Here is an 18103-nt window from a genome sequence, read left to right as displayed (position 1 = left end):
ATTTATTCCACGGAATACTTGGGAGCATTAGGAAAATGAGTTAGAGGAGCCAAAACAAAAGGAATGGTAAGCAGAGAGTCCAGGATTCCGACTAGGTAAATTTCCCTGGGACACTCCTGCAGTCAGTAAGGAGGAAAGATTATTATTACTCACGCTGTAATTTACAAAAGGGTCTGGGTTGTATAAATCAGAGTATGCTGAACTTTTCAAGTTTACCCTGCTTCAAGCTAGTGGAATTACGTGGCAAGGCAAAGTGGTTCTTGTCAATACTATATTCATTTGCAAATATTCATAAGAATGAAAACATACAAAGCTTCAATTATCCAAAAGTATAACCAAACTGAAAGGTTAGATTATCTTTAAAAGTTAATTTTTAAAAGTTGGAATATTACTTGGCTCACATTAAAATCTCAATCACCCAATCTCTTCCACAGCAACAGGATATAACTAAACTATCTGATTTGAACCTATTCCCCACCAGTTCTTCATGGGATGCATACTGTATTGAGAATGCAAGAATTTACAAATATGTACAATTAATAGATACTTACAATGCAGTTCTTACAGAGAGGAGAATGGTGGTTACCAGGCACTGGAGGTGAAGGGGTGGGAGAGAGTATGTGATGGAAAGATGTTGACCAAAGAATACAATACAAACTTCCAGTCAGAAGGAATAAGTTCTCAAGATCTACTGCACAGCAAGGTGTCTACAGATAATTATGTTTATTTCAAAACTGCGAAGAGAATAGGTTTTAAATGTGCCCATTACAAAAAAAAGATAAATATGTAAGATGATAAACATGTTAATGAGCTTGATATAATCAGTCCACAATATATACAGACACCAAAACACCGCTTTATGCCCCATAAATACATAGAATTATTGTCAATTAAAAATAAATTTTTTAATTAAGTTTTTAAAAATGAAGTTCTTCCTATCTCAAACACTTCACCTCCTGTCCTTGAAACTAGCTAATTTCCAGATCATCATCTGGTCACTCCCTCCAAGTCTTCCCTGATGCTTTAAGATGACTCATCATAGCAACAACTTGTCACACTCTATTGTAATTTCAGGTTTACTAGTGTGAAACTCCCATCAGAACGTAAGCTCCAAAAGGATGGAGCCACAATTAACCTGACCCAAGAGTCCAGTGCTTACCACCTAGCACAGCGTGTGGCAAATATAATGAGTAGAATTAATATTTATTTTATTTGTTTTTTTGAGACAGGGTCTTGCTCTGGGCTGAAGAGCAGTGGCGTCATCACAGCTCACTGCAACCTCAACCTCCACGGCTCAAGCAATCCTCCCACCTGAGCCAGCGCATGCCACCATGCCTGGGTAATTTTTTAAAAAAAATCTGTAGAGACAGGGTCTTGCTTTTGTTGCCCAGGCTGGTCTTGAACTCCCGGGCTCAAGCAATACTCCCGCCTCAGCCTCCCAAAATGCTGAGATTACAGGCGTGAGCCACCATACCCAACCTAGACTATTTAAATGAATCATAAAGACACAGTAGATACTCTTCTAAGGAATTTTACTCTTGGGAAGAGCATTTCAAACCTTTGCCCCACTCTCCTCTGCCACTATATCAGGGAGATAGTCTGAGAGTCACTGCCTTATGGTATTCTTATCAATACCTGTTTCTTTCATTCTAGATTAGAGCAGGAAGGGACCTAAGAGGTCAGGGTACCCAATACCTTCATTATCCAGAGAAGTGAATAAAGCCGAACTAGTCAGTAACTTAAAAGGTCAATAAACATTAAAGGAAGAAGTAGCCAGGAGCTGCTCCTCCATCTGCTCCTCCATTAAATACTTATCTTTATCCTCCTATTCCCAGTATTCAATCTCTCTACTAATAACTAATATAATCCTTCTCCAGTTGTCCCCATCCACTATAGTACACAAGCTTTAATTTAGATAAATGCCATATTTTATATATACAGATATATCTGTAAACGTCAGTAGAAGCCTATTTTTATCCTAGTTTATCACTTTATCAACTGTTACCAAAAGTTAGATCATAAATTCTCTTAAGAACAGTGGTTTGTCTTAATAACATCTAAGAAAATTTAAAGCATTTATACACAGTATGTACTAAAAATTAGCAATAACAACTACAAAATGGGAAAAATAGAAAACCCAATAAGAAAATAAATTATTTGTATAATATCATAAGAAACATTCTTACATCCTATTACAAAGGTTTTATTATCAACTATCTAACCTTATCTACACTGATCTACCAATTAAATATTAAGTGCCTACCTAAAAGCCGCTTCCCAAAAGCAGTTCATTCCACAAACATCAGAGGGCAGCATCCAATAGGGATTCCAGTAACACAGAGAGAAATCTTTACACCTAACAGAGTAAGACAGAAATAACAGTCCTGTGTGAGTATTTTGGTTTGGAACTAACAAGGAATTTACTCAGTAACACGATAACTTACTGTTCTATTTTAAAGCACATAAAATTATAAATCCAAATTGCTATGATAAAGATTTTGCAAAACTGATTTCTCCCTTACTTAGGGCACCATTATTTTAAATAGAACTTTAAAACCTTGAAGGTAGACTATACTATAGATTGGGAAACAGTGTTTCCGTCGGAAAGTCTCCTGATATATTAAAATCCCCTCCTCAGATAACACAGACAAATATGTCTTCTAAAATTTTCTTCACAGGCTACACATATACCCCTAGAACAAAATCCCTTTGGGACAAACAAAATATTTGCTTATCCTCAAACATAATAAAAATGCTACCAATGCTGGCAGAAAGGGAAAAGAAGATCTTTAATGGCTTTTAAATTAATCCTCAATCCAAACTACTTGTATGGTGTTTTAAACTGAAAAATAAAACATAACGGCCAAGATGTATATGAAAATGGTCAATATCACTAATCATCAGGGAAATGCACATTAAAACCACAATGAGATAACATCTCACCCAGTTAAAATGGTTATTATCAAAAAGGCAAAAAACAAATCCTGGCAAAGGTATGAAGAGAAAAGGAAACACTCATACACTGCTGGTAGGAACATACATTACTACAGCCACTATAAAAAAAAAACAGTATAGAGATTCCTCAAAAAACTGAAAATAGAACTACCATATGATCCAGCAACCCCACTGCTGTGTGTATGTATACATACATATACACACATGCATACACACATACACAGACAGGCACAGTGGCTCACATCTATAATCCCAGCACTTTGGGAGGCTGAGGTAGGTAGACTGCTTGAGGCTAGGAGTTCAAGATTAGCCTGGTCAACATAACAAGACTCCGTCTCTAAAAATAAAAAATTAGCTGGACATGGTGGCATTTACCTTAAGTCCCAGCTACTCAGGAGGCTGAGGTGGGAGGATGGCATGAGCCCAGGAGTTTGATGTTGCAATAAGCTGTGACTGTGCTACTGCACCCCAGCCTGGCTGAACACAGCAAAACAGACTCTGTCTCAAACAAAAACAAAAAAAATTTTTAACCACCCTCCCTGCCCCAAAAAAACCCGAAAATCATGCTGATATTCACAGCCTAGTATCATTATCTACATTATCTCAGTTCCATATTATACAAGCTAAAATGGAAGATCAAGTCTGGTCTTTCTTGTTAGGTTGCATGTTGGAGCCAAAACGGAAAAAAGAAAACACCTTATATTACAAAAAAATTGTTTTTCATCGTGATTTCTTTTCAAAATAATAGTCTAAAAGTCACTGGGTACTAAAGTATGTATGAAGTCAGGGTGAGTCACTAAACCAGGTCACTTCATTATCTCATCACTATGCAGCTTTGTTTTCTCTCATTATGAATTCAATTATGAGTTACTGTGCTTATATCAAATGGTCTATGAAATTTCTGATTTGCAAAAATCTGATCACATCTCTCACAAATGGCAACAGTCTAAGGCAGGGGTTCTTAGCCCTGGTAGAGGGTGCCACACAAGACCTATTAAATCAGAATCTCTAGAAACGGTCTGGCACTGGTGGTTTTTAAAATGCTGCCTAAGTAATTGTGTATACTACTGCATAAAGAACAACAAGGTTGGAATTTCTTAACCAACAGAAAATAGTTACATTATAACTTTGTTTTCCTCTAAAGGGACACCATATTCTAGCATAGCACAAAAGGCTACATATCTTCATTTAAAAGGCTGAACCAGAAAGAGAAGAAAATGTGTATGTATGGGTAAAACTTATGACTTGATTAGAAAATCTGTGTTTGTACCCTCTCAGGCATGGCTATGTATTTTCTTAAGTCTTTGATTTCATACCACACAGTCAGACTCATTGATGGTAATAACAACTAACACTTAGAGTTATTTTCAGATTCAAGCACTTTCACACCCATTTAGACTCACTAGAAACGTTTTAAGGTAGGTATGATCTCCGTCTTTCAGATACAGATGATAGCACAGCTTTATTTCAACAAATGCACAATTTATTTACAATCAACACCTAATGTGTACCTTTGTTCTACGAAGACGATAACTAATCAGGTTATTCCATATCCCCTGTCAAACTCTACAACAGTGAAAAATGGAAATAGAAATCTCAAAAACAAATTCAATTTTTCTATAAAATTAATTAAAATTATATATATTTAACAATACCATTTGCAGCCTCAACTTGTACTTTAAGTTACAAAACAAATCAGTTATGTGTTGTTTTCCAAACCTGCCTGGTCCTCAGGTCACTTGTTAAAAATACAGATATAGGATCCTATCCCATACCCAGTTAATCAAGACTCCCCAGAGAAGTGGCCTAAAAAGCTGAATTTTTCACCAATATCCCCAGATAAGTCTTAAAATCAGACCTGAATGAGAAACATTGTGTATCAAGGAATAACTAGAGTCAGCTTGAAATTTTTTTATCGCAGTACTGATCATTTCTCTTATGATAATCCTGTTTACTACAACTTAAAAATGATTAAATTTTGAAAATTTGTGTTTCTACAAATACTTCAATCAATACATTTTATTAAGTACCGTTTAGAAAATTTTTTAAAGCCTAAGAAACAAATTACCCACCACTATTAACATTTTCGTATCTTTACTACCCCATATTTCAAAAATATCTTCCTACAAATATTTGACTAGAAAAGTTAACGTGTATGTTGCCAACATGCAGAAGTTGCTGAAACTACTTGATCTTCGTTAGTCTCAAGAAAACGCCCACGTGAGCTAGAGAGCACACCTCAAACTCCCTGTTCTCAGGAAATATCCACCAGGGAGCTTCTAACTCAAAAGACCCTCTTGCAGTATTACAATTAAACTGTATTTGGGGGCAATGTTTTTGTTGTTTTTTTTTTTAAGTTGATGCAAGATGACGAAGCCACAGACATGAGAATTAAATTCAACAAGACCAACATATTGAACAACTTAGTAACGAGTTTAAATTTTGTGAAGCTTTGAGCCACACCAAGAGCCCTACACTTCTGCTAGTACCAAACTAGGTGCCAAGTATGGTGGATTAAGGATGATCACACATCTGACACTTCTATTAATAAGTAGGATCTGCTGCACGCAGTGGTTCATGCCTCTAATCCCAGCACTTTGGGAGGCCAAGGTAGGCGGATCACTTGAGGTCAGGAGTTTGACAATGGCCTGGCCAACATGGTGAAGCCCCATCTCTAATTAAAAAAATCAGTCAGGCGTGGTGGTGGTTGCCTGTAATCCCAGCTACTCAGGAGGCTGAGGCAGGAGAATCGCTTGAACCCAGGAGGCGGAGGTTTCAGTGAGCCAAGATCATTCCATTGCACTCCAGCACGGGTGACAGAGAAAGACTCTGTCTCAAAAAACCAACCAACCAACCAACCAACCAACCAAGTAGGATCTAACTCCCCTTATCCAGAATCTAAGTGGGCTCTGTGATTGCTTTGACAAATAGAATACTGAATATAATACTGTACCAATGTCCAGGCCCTTCCCTTAAGAGTTCCACATCCTATTTCTTGGAACACTCTTTGAACCTGATCTTCACATTGTAAGAAGCCCAAGGCACATGCAGAAGCCACTTGAGAGAATGCAGATCAACAGCCTCCACTGAGCTCCTAGTCAAAAGCCAGCATCAACTGCTAGCCATGTAAAAGAGCCACAATGCCACACCATTCTGATCTACCAACCTACTGGTTCCTCCCCAACTCACAGAAAACTAGCATCCGGTTCACAGTCCTCATCTCAGTACCAAATCCTACTTTCCTCTAACCATTCATTTGGTAAATCAATAAATTTTCTACTGAATGACTACCTACACAGGCCAAACACTGGCAACACAATAGTGAGTAAAATGGACATGGATCATACTGTCTAGTGGGGAGTAACAGAATGTCATTTCAGATACTGCAAGGTGGGAGACCTAACCAACACCCAGGTTACACAATTCTTTAAATCCAGTAACTCTTACCTCCTTTTCCCTTCAGTGAAAAATGGCAAATGCTGGCCGGGCACAGTGGCTCACACCTGTAATCCCAGCACTTTAGGAGGCCGAGGTGGGCGGATCGCTTGAGCCCAGGAGTTCAACACCAGCCTGGGCAACATGGCGAAACCCCATCTCTACAAAGAATTTAAAAAAAAAAATTAGCCAGGCATGGTGGTGTGTGCCTGTAGTCCCAGTTACTCGGGAGGCTGAGTTAGGAGGATAGTTTGAGCCCAGGAGTTTGAGGCTACAGTGAATTGTGATCATGCCAATGCACACCAGGTCTGGGCAACAGAGTGAGACCCTCTCTGACAAAAGAAAAAAAAAGAGAGAGAGAAGAAAAAGTAAAAAAATGACAAATCCTGGCCTGTCAGAAACTGCAATCCAATACCTCATCTCAGACTAGTCTCTGATCTAATAATTATGGTTCTTTTTTCTGAGACAGGGTCTTGCTCTGTTGCTCAGGGTGGAGTGCAGTGGTACAAACACAGCTCACTACAGCCTCAATCTCCTGGGCTCAAGCTATCGTCCTGCCTCAGTCTAGGACTATAAGCATGTGCCACCAAGCCTAATTTTTAAAAAATTTTTTGTAGAGACAAAGTCTTGCTTTGTTGCCCAGGCTTATTATTTATATCCCATTACATGTGTGGAAATCGCTCAGCCCTCCAATCACATGCTTCCTAAGTATAAGCTCCCTGCTTTACCCATTTCCCTCCCTACTCAGACTACATCATATGGTTCATCCATTCATGTTCCTATACCTGCGAACTTCCACCTTCTTCTTTCACCGTACCTTTTCAGCACAATCTTCAGTTGAAACTGAGCCGTTCATTCACATTCTCAGATGAATACTGAAGAACAGTTAATGACATGACTATGCTGATTAGTAGAAATATAAATTAATTGTCTTCCCCTTAGCTAGTCTCATACCTATTACCAACTCCATATGCTTCCCCTTGTTGCCCATCTTCTTCTCAGGAGTCCTTAAAGACCTTCTTGCATCAATTAGTCTTTCTTTCTCCTTAACTGGCAATCTCTATTTGTGTAGTAGACTGTATTACTGTTCAGTTATTCACTCCCCACATTTAACTGTAAAAGGATTATACAACCCTATTCATTACCATGGGCCTTGCCTGCCTGATAGGGGAGGCATATATCCCTGCATCATTTATTGACTTTGACCTTATTCAAGTGACTTGCTTTGGCCAAAATAATATAAAAAGACATGGTATTGTGGCATCAAAGTAGAAGCTTCAAATGGGACTGTGTTGTTCAATCTGGCTTCTTGCTCATCCACTACCACAAGACCAGGCATATCCAATGTATGGACTGCTCCTTTAGCTTGGATCCCAGGATGAGAAGATATATCAAGCAAAGTCATAGCCATAGACATGTAATGTGTGCAAGAAATAAATGCTTGCTATTGTAAACTGTTTAGATGTATGGGGTTGTTACAAAGCAAAGCAGAATAATACAAGCATAATTCCCTTTTAAAGTGTGTAATTCAATGGTTTTTCGTATATTCAGAGTTGTGCAACCATGACTCACCAATTAAATTCCTCAGTATATACTCAAGAGAACTGAAAACATGTTCACAGAAAAACTGTGCATGAATGCTCAGAGCAGCATTATTCGTAATAGCCAAAAAGTATGAAAGAACTCAAATGTCCACCAAATAATGGGCAAAATGTGGTATATCCATACAATGGACTATTATTTGTCCATAAAAAGGAATGAAATATAGTGATACACGCTACAGTGGATAAACCTTGAAATATTATGCCAAAAAGAAAGCCAGATTCAAAAGGCCACATACTGTGTGATTCCTTTATGTAAAATGCCCCAAACAGGCAGACAGAAAGTAGACTCGTGGTTGCTCATGACTGGGGGACTGAGGAGTGCAAGGTGGGAGTTACTGTTACTGGATACAGGGTTTCTTTGGGGGGTAATGATTTACTTCACAAAGGTTTAATGCAGTCAAAAGTGGATAGGAAAAATCAAGTTATAGGTAAATTTATTGATCATAATTCAATGTCAAAAAACACACAGTATATAGGAAAGATGTTTTTCTTTCTTTACTGGAAATATAAGAACACATGCACTAGTGAATACATATGCTGCATACCATTAAAAAATCATAAAACACTTAGGTATTGCTGTAAGGAGTGAAGTAATTTGCTTATAGTTTTTTAACTCCCAAATATCTATTCTCCCATTTTGAAAAACTGGTTTTGGAGATTTAGATAAAGAGTAGAAACTCACACTGAGAACTTATGACATATCAGTGGCTTATTAGAAGCAATAAGATAAATTAGCAAAAGCAACTCATCTGAAGACAGCACTTGCACTTTTAGGCCAAAAAGAAAAATTAAAGTTTGAAAATACTGGAAAAGTAAAGGTAGTTATCCAGGTTCTGGCTATTAGTTGCTTAAAACTGTTGAAAGCAGAATATTAAACATCCAACATTCAAAGAGGTAACTCTATTAAATAATTTTAATGAGGCAAAGCATTAATATGAGTTAGGTGGGTATGTCTTCACTATACCCATACTGACATTCAAAAGCACTGAAGTCCTAAAAGGGAACTTTTTCACTGTGGATCAAACTGAAATAAAATGTTACTATGGCTCATCCTCAAGTTTAATAAGGCATAAAGCATCTAGCTCTAGGTAGCTTGTCTACAACTGACCAAGGGGTAGCACAAGGTACCTTTGCGGTGATGAAACAATTCTGTATCCTAATCCTAATTTTGGGGGTGGTTACATGTATTTACATGTGATAAAACAACACTCGGCATAATAACATTTGTCAAACTTGAAGTTTACTTAAAACCAATTACAGGAGGTTTTTTATACATACATACATACATACATACATACATACATACATACATACGTACATACAAACACACACACAAGTCGCCCAGGCTGGAGTGCAGTGGTGTGAACACGGTTCATTGCAGCCTCAACCTCCTGGGCTCAAGCAATCCTCCCACCTCAACCTCTGGAGTAGCTGGGACCACAGGCGCACACCACTATGCCCAGGTAATTTTTTTGTATTTTTGTTGTTGTTGAGAGAGTGTTTTGCCAAGGCTGGTCTAGAACTTCTGGGTTCAAGCAATCCACCCACCTTTGCCTCCCTGCTAGGATTACAGGTACGAGCCACCATGCCTGGTTGTACTTTTAAGTTAAACTAGAAAAAGTAATTTTCATTTCAAAATGTCCAAGATAGGAGGCTTCAGTGAAAACTATGCAAAACTTACCAGAGAGTCAGTGATACGAGACGAGCCTGACCAACATGGTGAAACCTCATCTCTACTAAAAATACAAAAATTAGGCCAGGCGCAGTGGCTCACGCCTGTAATCCCAGCACTTTGGGAGGCCGAGGCAGAAGGATCACAAAGTCAGGAGATCGAGACCATCCTGGCTAACACAGTGAAACCCCGTCTCTACTAAAAACACAAAAAATTAGCCAGGCTTGGTGGCATGCACCTGTACTCCCAGCTACTTGGGAGGCTAAGGCAGGAGAATCGCTTGAACTCAGGAGGCAGAGGTTAAAGTGAGCTGAGATCGCGTCATTGCACTCCCGCCTGGGCGACAGAGCATCTGTTTCAAAAAAAAAAAAAAAAAAAAAAGCGGATCACAAGGTCAGGAGATCGAGACCATCCTGGCTAACACGGTGCGGTGAAACCCTGTCTCTACCAAAAATACAAAAAATTATCTGGGCGTGGTGGCAGGCGCCTGTAGTCCCAGCTACTTGGGAGGCTGAGGCAGGAGAATGGCGTGAACCCGGGAGGCGGAGCTTGCCTTGAGCCGAGATCATGCCACTGCACTCCAGCCTAAGTGACAGAGCGAGACTCCATCTCAAATTGAAAAAAAAAAAAATGACTCAGTGATAAATTTAGGCATATTCAGCATAAATATTTGACAGTATGAATGAAGTGCTGCTGCAAAGCAGTAATGCAACTTCAAGGCATGTATACCCTCCCTGTGACTGTGCATGAGAAGCAAAGATGCTTACGGACACATTAAAGGAGGCCATTCCCATGATACTGCCAAATCACTATTATTTAATTTTCAACTAAATTGTTTCCAAGTCGGGCGTGGTGGCTCACGCCTGTAATCTCAGCACTTTGGGAGTCTGAGACAGGCAGATCACCTGAGGTCAGGAGTTCGGGACCAGCCTGGCAAACATGGGGAAACCCCATCTCTACTAAAAATAAAAAATCAGCAAGGTGTGGTGGCATGCGCCTGTAGTCCCAGCTACTCAGGAGACTGAGGCAGAAGAATCGCTTGAACCCGGAAGGTGGAGGCTGTAGTGAGCCGAGAGAGTGCCACTGCGCTCCAGTCTGGGTGACAGAGACTCCGTCTCAAATAAATAAATAAACAAACAAACAAATAAATAATTTCTAGACAACTTAATTTCTAGCTCTAAGTAAGATCTTTTTCTTAAATTTCTAATTTCATTAATCCTTGGCAAGTAGGAAAAGGACTGCTTACATATAAATGACACTGAAACAATCATCTACCCATTTCAAAGAATAAGTTAGCATCACACAATATACCTCCTCTACCAGCCCCCAGCTCCCCCACAAAGCTGGATTGATTTAAATCTAAAAAAGGGAGGGGAAAAAAAACTGGTAGAAAGCTTTCCTATGCGTAATAAAGGTAAACACGATAAAGTAAAAAGTAGCCAATCTGAAAACAAAAATCATAAACCTCATACAGTACACACATTATGAACAAAATTTAAGTTTATACGTAGGGGAAGTACTTCCAATAGGTATGGCATATAGATAATGATCTTACTGCTTTAAAATAAGATTTTCTAGGCAGGGTATGGTGGCTCATGCCTGCACTTTGGGAGGCCGAGGCAGGTGGATCACCTGAGGTCAGGAGTTCAAGACCAACCAGGCTGGCCAACACGGTGAAACCCCGTCTCTACTAAAAAATACAAAAAGAAGAAAACAAAAAAAGCTGGGCAGTTGGCACACACCTGTAATCCCAGCTACTTGTGAGGCTGAGGCAGAAGAACTGCTTGAACCCGGGAGGCGGAGGTTGCACTGAGCCAAGATCATGCCACTGCACTCCAGCCTGGGCAATGGAGCGAGACTCTGTCTCAAAAAAAAAAAAAAGCCAGGTGTGGTGTGCACGCCTGCAGTCACAGCTACTCGGGAAGCTAAGGTGGGAGGATCACTTGAGCCCAGAAGGTCAAGGCTGCAGTGAGCCATGATCTCAGGCCACTGTACTCCAGCTTGGGTAACAGAGTGAAACCTTGTCTCAGAAATAAAAAAAAAAAAGATTTCTAAATCAAAAGTACATATTATTTTTTCATCAACCAAGTAATTTTCTCCTCCAAAAGCACAGAACATTTTAATTAATTAATTACTAGTATTTATTAAATACTATGTGTCAGGTTCGGACTAAGAATTTGCTATGGTCTGAATGTGTCCCCTCAAAATTCATATGTTGAAATCTAATTACTAACATGATGTTAGGAGGTAGGGCCTTTTGGTAGGTGATTAGGTCACGAGAGCAGAGCCCCCATGAATGGGATTAGTGGGGGGCCTTATAAAAGGGGACTGCCTCGCCTCTTCTACCATGTGAGAACACAGGGAGAAGGCGCCATCTATGAACCAGGAAATGGGTCCTCATCACACACTGAATCTGCTGGTACCTTGACTTGGATTTCTAGTCTCCAGAACTGTAAGAAATAAATTTCTGTAGTTTCTAAGCTCTCTAGTCGATGGTATTTTGTTATAGCAGCCCAAAGAAACCAAGATAACCCTTCACAAATATGTAACGTAGATACCACTATGATCCTTCAGTGACCTAAAATACAAAGTATAGGGCACTGGTTTTATGTAAGATGTTTTTGCAGTAACAAAGCAGAGATTAAAGTGGCTTTAGTAAGTAATTCAACTTTCTTTACTGTTCACTGACTCAACTCTCTTCTTCAAACATAACTGCAGAAAAAAGGGGGGAAAAGGGCTGGGCACGGTGGCTAATGCCTGTAATCCCAGCACTTTGGGAAGCTGAGGTGGGCGGATCATGAGGTCAGGAGATGGAGACCATCCTGGCTAACATGGTGAAACCCCATCTCTACTAAAAATACAAAAAATTAGCTGGGCATGGTGGCAGGCACCTGTAGTCCCAGCTACTTGGGAGGCTGAGGCAGGAGAATGGCATGAACCCGGGAGGCGGAGCTTGCAGTGAGCTGAGATCGCACCACTGCACTGCAGCCTGAGTGACAGAGCAAGACTCCATCTCAAAAAAAAAAAAAAAGGCGAGGGGGGGGGGGAACTTCACTAAAAACAGTAGTGTGAAAATAGTGCCCAAACTATTCTCAATTTTTGGTTTTATAACAAGCTGGAGCACATATCTAAAACATAAATTCCTGGACCCCACTGCCAGGGCATTTTGATTTAACAGGTCTTAACTGGAGCCCAATGACCAGAATTTTTCCCAGAGGTCAGAAATTGGAAGAAAAAAAAAATCCCAACTTAAAATTTAAATTACCAAAATGATATTAGCTAAAATGTTGTTGTGTCAGGCACCATACTAGGTACTCTGTATCAGCTATTTAATATTTAATTTCAGTTCTCACAAACAATATCATACTCTTCTCTCTGATGAAGAAAACAAGTTCAAGGTCAACACAGTCAGTAAGTGGCAAAGCTGAAGTCTGTCACTCCAAAACTCATACTTTCTATTCTTTAAGTTCTCAGTATATAACACTAGTATTCCCAGGATCCAGCAGAAATGACAACTCTATGGCCTAACCAGATCTAAAAAAGAAAGTGAAATAATTACCTCCCTGTGTGACAAGGAGACACATAAGGAGACTCCAAGGGCATGATGGGTCCAGGAATGGTATCACTGAAACATTTAGTAATTTCTTGATTCCCCACTACCAATACTGCTGTATAGCCACAGGTAAAATTTTGATAATCAATGTCAGGACTCATCAGTGAAATATGATAATTTAATCATCCTGAGTAACTAAAATGCAACAAAGTGGTATGAAGTAGTGATGTCCGGTAATAACTACTGCTTTCTGTCAAACACCTTAATACAGTCTGTCCACACTGAAGAGCTTGAGTAGATCTCCTTCTAGAACAGCCACTGCCTATCCAGCATTCCTTCTCCTTTGAGGCACCGCTCCTCTCCAACACCAATCATGTTATTCTGTCTGCCACAGGAATGTGCAAGTGACACAGAGTCAACAAATCAGAGTTCCCCATCCCAAGTAACACTGACTGGTCCACAAACGGGCATGCAACCCAGGCAAGTCCAATGACAGCCTTTTCCTAGGATTTTGTATTTGAGATTAGAGAATAAAACCTGCAAGAACAGAAAAACCCCATGAACAAAGTTTTGTCTTTACTGGAAAAGAGTCCCCAGCCCTTAAGGTCCTTTGAGCTGCCCTGCTATCTGCAGTTTTTCCTTCATTTCAAAAACTGTATAAGCCTATAAATATGTTTTGCTTGAGATAGTTTTACTGAATTTTCATCAAAGACAACTAAGAATTCTATTACAAATTAAGTAAGGTAATCTAATGTACAGCCTGATGACTATAGTTAACAAAGTGTACAGTATACCTAAAATGTGCTAAGACAGTAGATCTTCAGTGCTTTCACCACAAAAAAAAAAAACCCTATGTGAAGTGATGATGTTAACTAGCTTAACTGTGATCATTTCTCAATGTATATGTATGTCAAACTATCAAGTTGTATGCCTTAAACATATACAGTTTCTATTTATCAATTATACCCTACTAAAGCTAAAAAAATTTAAGTATTATCTACATTTTACAGGTGAGGAAATTAAAACACAGGCATGTGACACAATTTAGGCAAAGTCTCACAGCAACCAGAGCCAGAATACTGAGAACACGGGTTTATCTGACTCCAAGACCCATGTATTTTCTGATTATTAAAATCATGGCTTCAAACAGAATACACTAACGGATAAGAGATTCCACTGAAAAACTGTTCCTTTCATTTTAAAGTTCTTACTTCAAGGACTCCAAGTCTTTTGTCGTCATGAAATTCTATACCATGAATAGTTTTTATAAGATCTGACCAATGGAACTTACTGGGTACAAACCTAGATCCCGTGTTTAAAATAAAAAGAGAGAAATAGTTATAATCTTTCAAGTAAGATGTTATCAAAAAAGGCAAAAATGCAATAATACCTAAGTACTACTGAAAAGAGGAAGCTGCTGGCTTGCCCCATAGCCCCACTGCCCACTGAGTCCACTATCTAAACTAGACCCTTATCTTTCTTTACAGAAAGAGCTCTTGTATAACACTCCAAGGATACAGTTTCTAATCCTCCTCCAACACTGATTTGCTTTGGATCTTGGCCAAATGATTTATACATGAAGAGGTTAGGGATTTCTATACCGTATCTCATGGTGGCCAAAAAAGTTAATTTTTTTTTTTTTTTTTTTTGAGACAGGATCTTGCTCTGTCGCCCAGGTTGGATTACACTGGTGCAATCATAGCTCACTGTAGCCTTGAACTCCTGGGCTCAAGTGATCCTCCCACCTTAGCCTCCCAAAGTGCTGGGATTACAGGTGTGAAACACCACATTCAGTAAATTTTTTTTTAATTTTTTTATTTTTTGTAAAGATGGGTTGTTGACGAGGCTGGTGTCAAACTCCTGGCCTCCAGCAATCAATCATCCCCACTCAGTCTCCCCAAATTCTGGGATTACAGGCGTGAGCTACCGAGCGTTGCCAAAAGTTGATTTAATTCTATGAGATTTCTATAAAGATGTTATAAATGACGATATATAAAATAGAGTCCTGAGGTCTTAGTAATTTGCGTGATCTTAATCTAACCATAGAGTAAAACTTCACAATCCAACTTTTCCACGTTGTTCCCCTGCCCAAATGGTTTCTTATGCGCGCAAATGTGGTGACATGCTGTTCTTCATCACATTTTTTACAAAGAGAGATAAATACACCTATAGTTCTAACTTAGATGTACGCCTCATTTAAAATAAAGAGTAATGCTACTCAAAGGACCTAAAAAAGTACAGTATTTCGGTTGACTTAATCCTGACACATAAAACTTAACATTTCAGTAATGATTATATTGGATGTTTATTAAAACTGAGGCTATTTTCGAAAATTTCAAATAATTTTATTAAAATTAGCTGGTCAAGCGAACAAAATTTGTAAATTTCTGTCACAAAATAAAATATCTAAGACCAAGGCACTAAAAATGTAATGTTAACATCAGTCTAATTTCATTCAATATTTAATTAAAATGTTGCTTCCTTACAATTCTACCCCATATAAAAATAATTCCTTTTCCATAATTGCAAATGCTTCACAATAACATACTAGGCCATAAACAGTTTAGCTTCAACCTGTCATTTTTCACGAGCTCATTCAAGTCTTCAGTGACTGCTTTCTCCCAGGACAGACAACTGAGGGTCCTGATGTAGGAATTACCCTGACTGTAATCAAATCTCAGGGTAAAAACATGACAAGTCCGCTTTCCACGCTGCTCCTCTGCCCAAACTCCCCTTTCATTCTGGGAATGACCATCAACTCTCAAAATGATGTTAAACAACAGCCCACAACTGATCTATACTCCCTCTTCCGACAAACCCTATACTTCTCTATATCAAAGCAGCATTTGCCAAGTCTTGGTAGGGAGCACTTCAGGTCGTTCCCAGAGAGATGCCCATACATAAGGTGGAAGTGTCCATGTTGCAAGGCAGTGCAAACGCTCAGATTTCAAGCATTCATAATGCGTTGACAGAAACCTTTTTTTTCTATTTAAATCTCATGTTGATTCCCACTCTGGCAGTGATTACGTCCTAAGTCATTACGTCGCTTTTTAAATACCAATTTGTCAACAAAGGTAACTCCATCCCATCCAACAACAGACTTGAGCACGCCAAGTATCGCTCATTTTTCTTAATTTGCTCTAAGTTTCTTAATAAACTGAGTGTTTCCAAAAGAAAATTTCACAACCCGCACAAATGCCATTTCCAAATTTAACTAACCATGGCTAATACTCAGAAGTGTAAGCGTTAACACAGGAAAATCAGCATGATGGACAAAATACACACACATATACACTCACACACACACACACAATCCTTAAACACTGAACTAGGGCGCCAGCCTCATGTTTAAATATCTCAACTTGAACTCCACTGAAACAAGAGGAAATTCTCACTAGCCAGGCAACAGTAAGGCTTTTGTGGACACCTCTTATTTTCAAAGAACCCTCTTTTTAAAAAGTTGAAAATTAATTTCTAACTGCTTTAAAGGGCGCATGACTGGGTCAAAAGATAAACACAGAAAGTGTAGGACACTCTCAGGCGGGAGCAGCGCGGGTTTAGCCCCGGCCGGAGGAGAAGGAGGGAAATGAGTGAGGGGTCAGAGACAGGAGGAAAGACGCGGGAGACGCGGCACCCACCGGCGAGCAGCCCGGGCTAGGCCGAGCCCGCGCCCAGCGCCCCGCGCCCGCCGCGTCCCCCACACCGGGAACTGCCCGTACCTGTCCGACACGCCGGGATGCGCTGCGGGGCCCGCGACGCCGGCGCCTCTCACGGCGCCGCGTCCGCCGCCCGCGAGCCAGGAAGCCACTGCGGCCTGCGGCTTCCCGCCACCGCCGCCCGCTCCTTCTTCCAGGGACACGGCGAGCTGGCTGAAAGCGTAAAGGAGCGAGCAGAAGCCGCAGGCCACACACAGCACCACGACGCGCAGGTAGCGCCGCATCGCCCCGGCCGCGCTCCTCCTTCTCCGCCGCCGCCGCGCCCGCCCCGACGAACTGGAGCGGAGGGAGGGGCACCGCGCAGCCGCGGGCGCAACAAGTTCCTCACCCGCAGCCGCCCCCGCCGCCGCCTTGCGCCCGCTCCCTTCCTTCCCTCCCCGCCCACCACCTAGGCGAGCGCAGTCGCGGCTCCGGAGCTGAAGGACTACCCGCCCGGAAGACTGGACACCGCCTCTGCCGCCGCGCGCTCAAGGGTCAGCGGCAGCGACGCAACCCCGCCCCTCCCCCGGGCGGGAGGGCTGGACGCGCCGGCGCAGTTCGCGTGGGAGGGACGCAGGGCTGGCGCGCAGAGGATGGTGTGAGTGCGCGGAACGCGGCGCGCTTGAGGGCTATAGCCAGCGCAGGCCGACGCGCAGGTGAATGGGAGCCCTGTGGGTCTCGACCGCCGAGAGAGGGGGAGCGAAAGCCTCAGGGCTCTGGAGGCAGTTGACCTAAATTCTAATTATGGTCCTTCCACATGGTAGTTTGTGACATTGGGCAACCTAAATTCTCTGAGCATGTTTCTTCGTCCCTAAAATGGAGCTACTATCCTCATCATGGGGTGGTTGTAAAGATTAAACTGTTTAACGCTCGAAAGCCGCCTAGCACTTAGAAGACACTTGACTAGGCCAGTTTCCTCTCCATCCTCCCCCAGCCTCTAAGTTTCTGTGATACTATAATGTGCACGAGCCATTTTCACCCAGATAAGCTCATTGCTTCGTGTGTTTGGTATGCGGACCTTACCTCTTGCCTCCCAGCAGACAGTGAGTTCCTGTAAGGCAGGGCTCTTCCCTTTGACCTTTTTGGCCTCCCTCACAACTCATTATTTTCATGTGCAAAACAATTAGTATTCTCTCCACAGAGCTTCTTTCTTCCCCAGTTCTTCTCCCTCTTCTTCTGTGTTTCCACT

The 18103-nt window shown here is 40.9% G+C and overlaps 1 protein-coding gene across 3 annotated transcripts in view; it reads right to left on the bottom strand.

Annotated features, from left to right (window-relative positions):
* GXYLT1 (glucoside xylosyltransferase 1) overlaps positions 1 to 17469 on the bottom strand; it is a 63257-nt gene extending 45788 nt beyond the window's left edge. Inside the window, exons 1-2 of one of the 3 annotated variants that reach the window (XM_001167787.7) lie at positions 16939 to 17469; positions 2264 to 2356 (exon numbers count right to left, since the gene is read on the bottom strand). In XM_001167787.7, the coding sequence (XP_001167787.1) occupies positions 2264 to 2356; positions 16939 to 17159 (314 nt within the window). In that variant the 5' untranslated portion in view covers positions 17160 to 17469. The remainder of the gene's footprint in view (positions 1 to 2263; positions 2357 to 16938) is intronic. The other 2 variants (XM_016923637.4, XM_522357.8) reach the window with 2 other exon arrangements.
* Between the last annotated feature and the right edge of the window lie 634 nt (positions 17470 to 18103).

Source organism: Pan troglodytes, chromosome 10, assembly GCF_028858775.2.
Source record: "Pan troglodytes isolate AG18354 chromosome 10, NHGRI_mPanTro3-v2.0_pri, whole genome shotgun sequence".
NCBI lineage: Eukaryota > Metazoa > Chordata > Mammalia > Primates > Hominidae > Pan > Pan troglodytes.
This window is presented reverse-complemented; position numbering and strand designations above follow the sequence as displayed.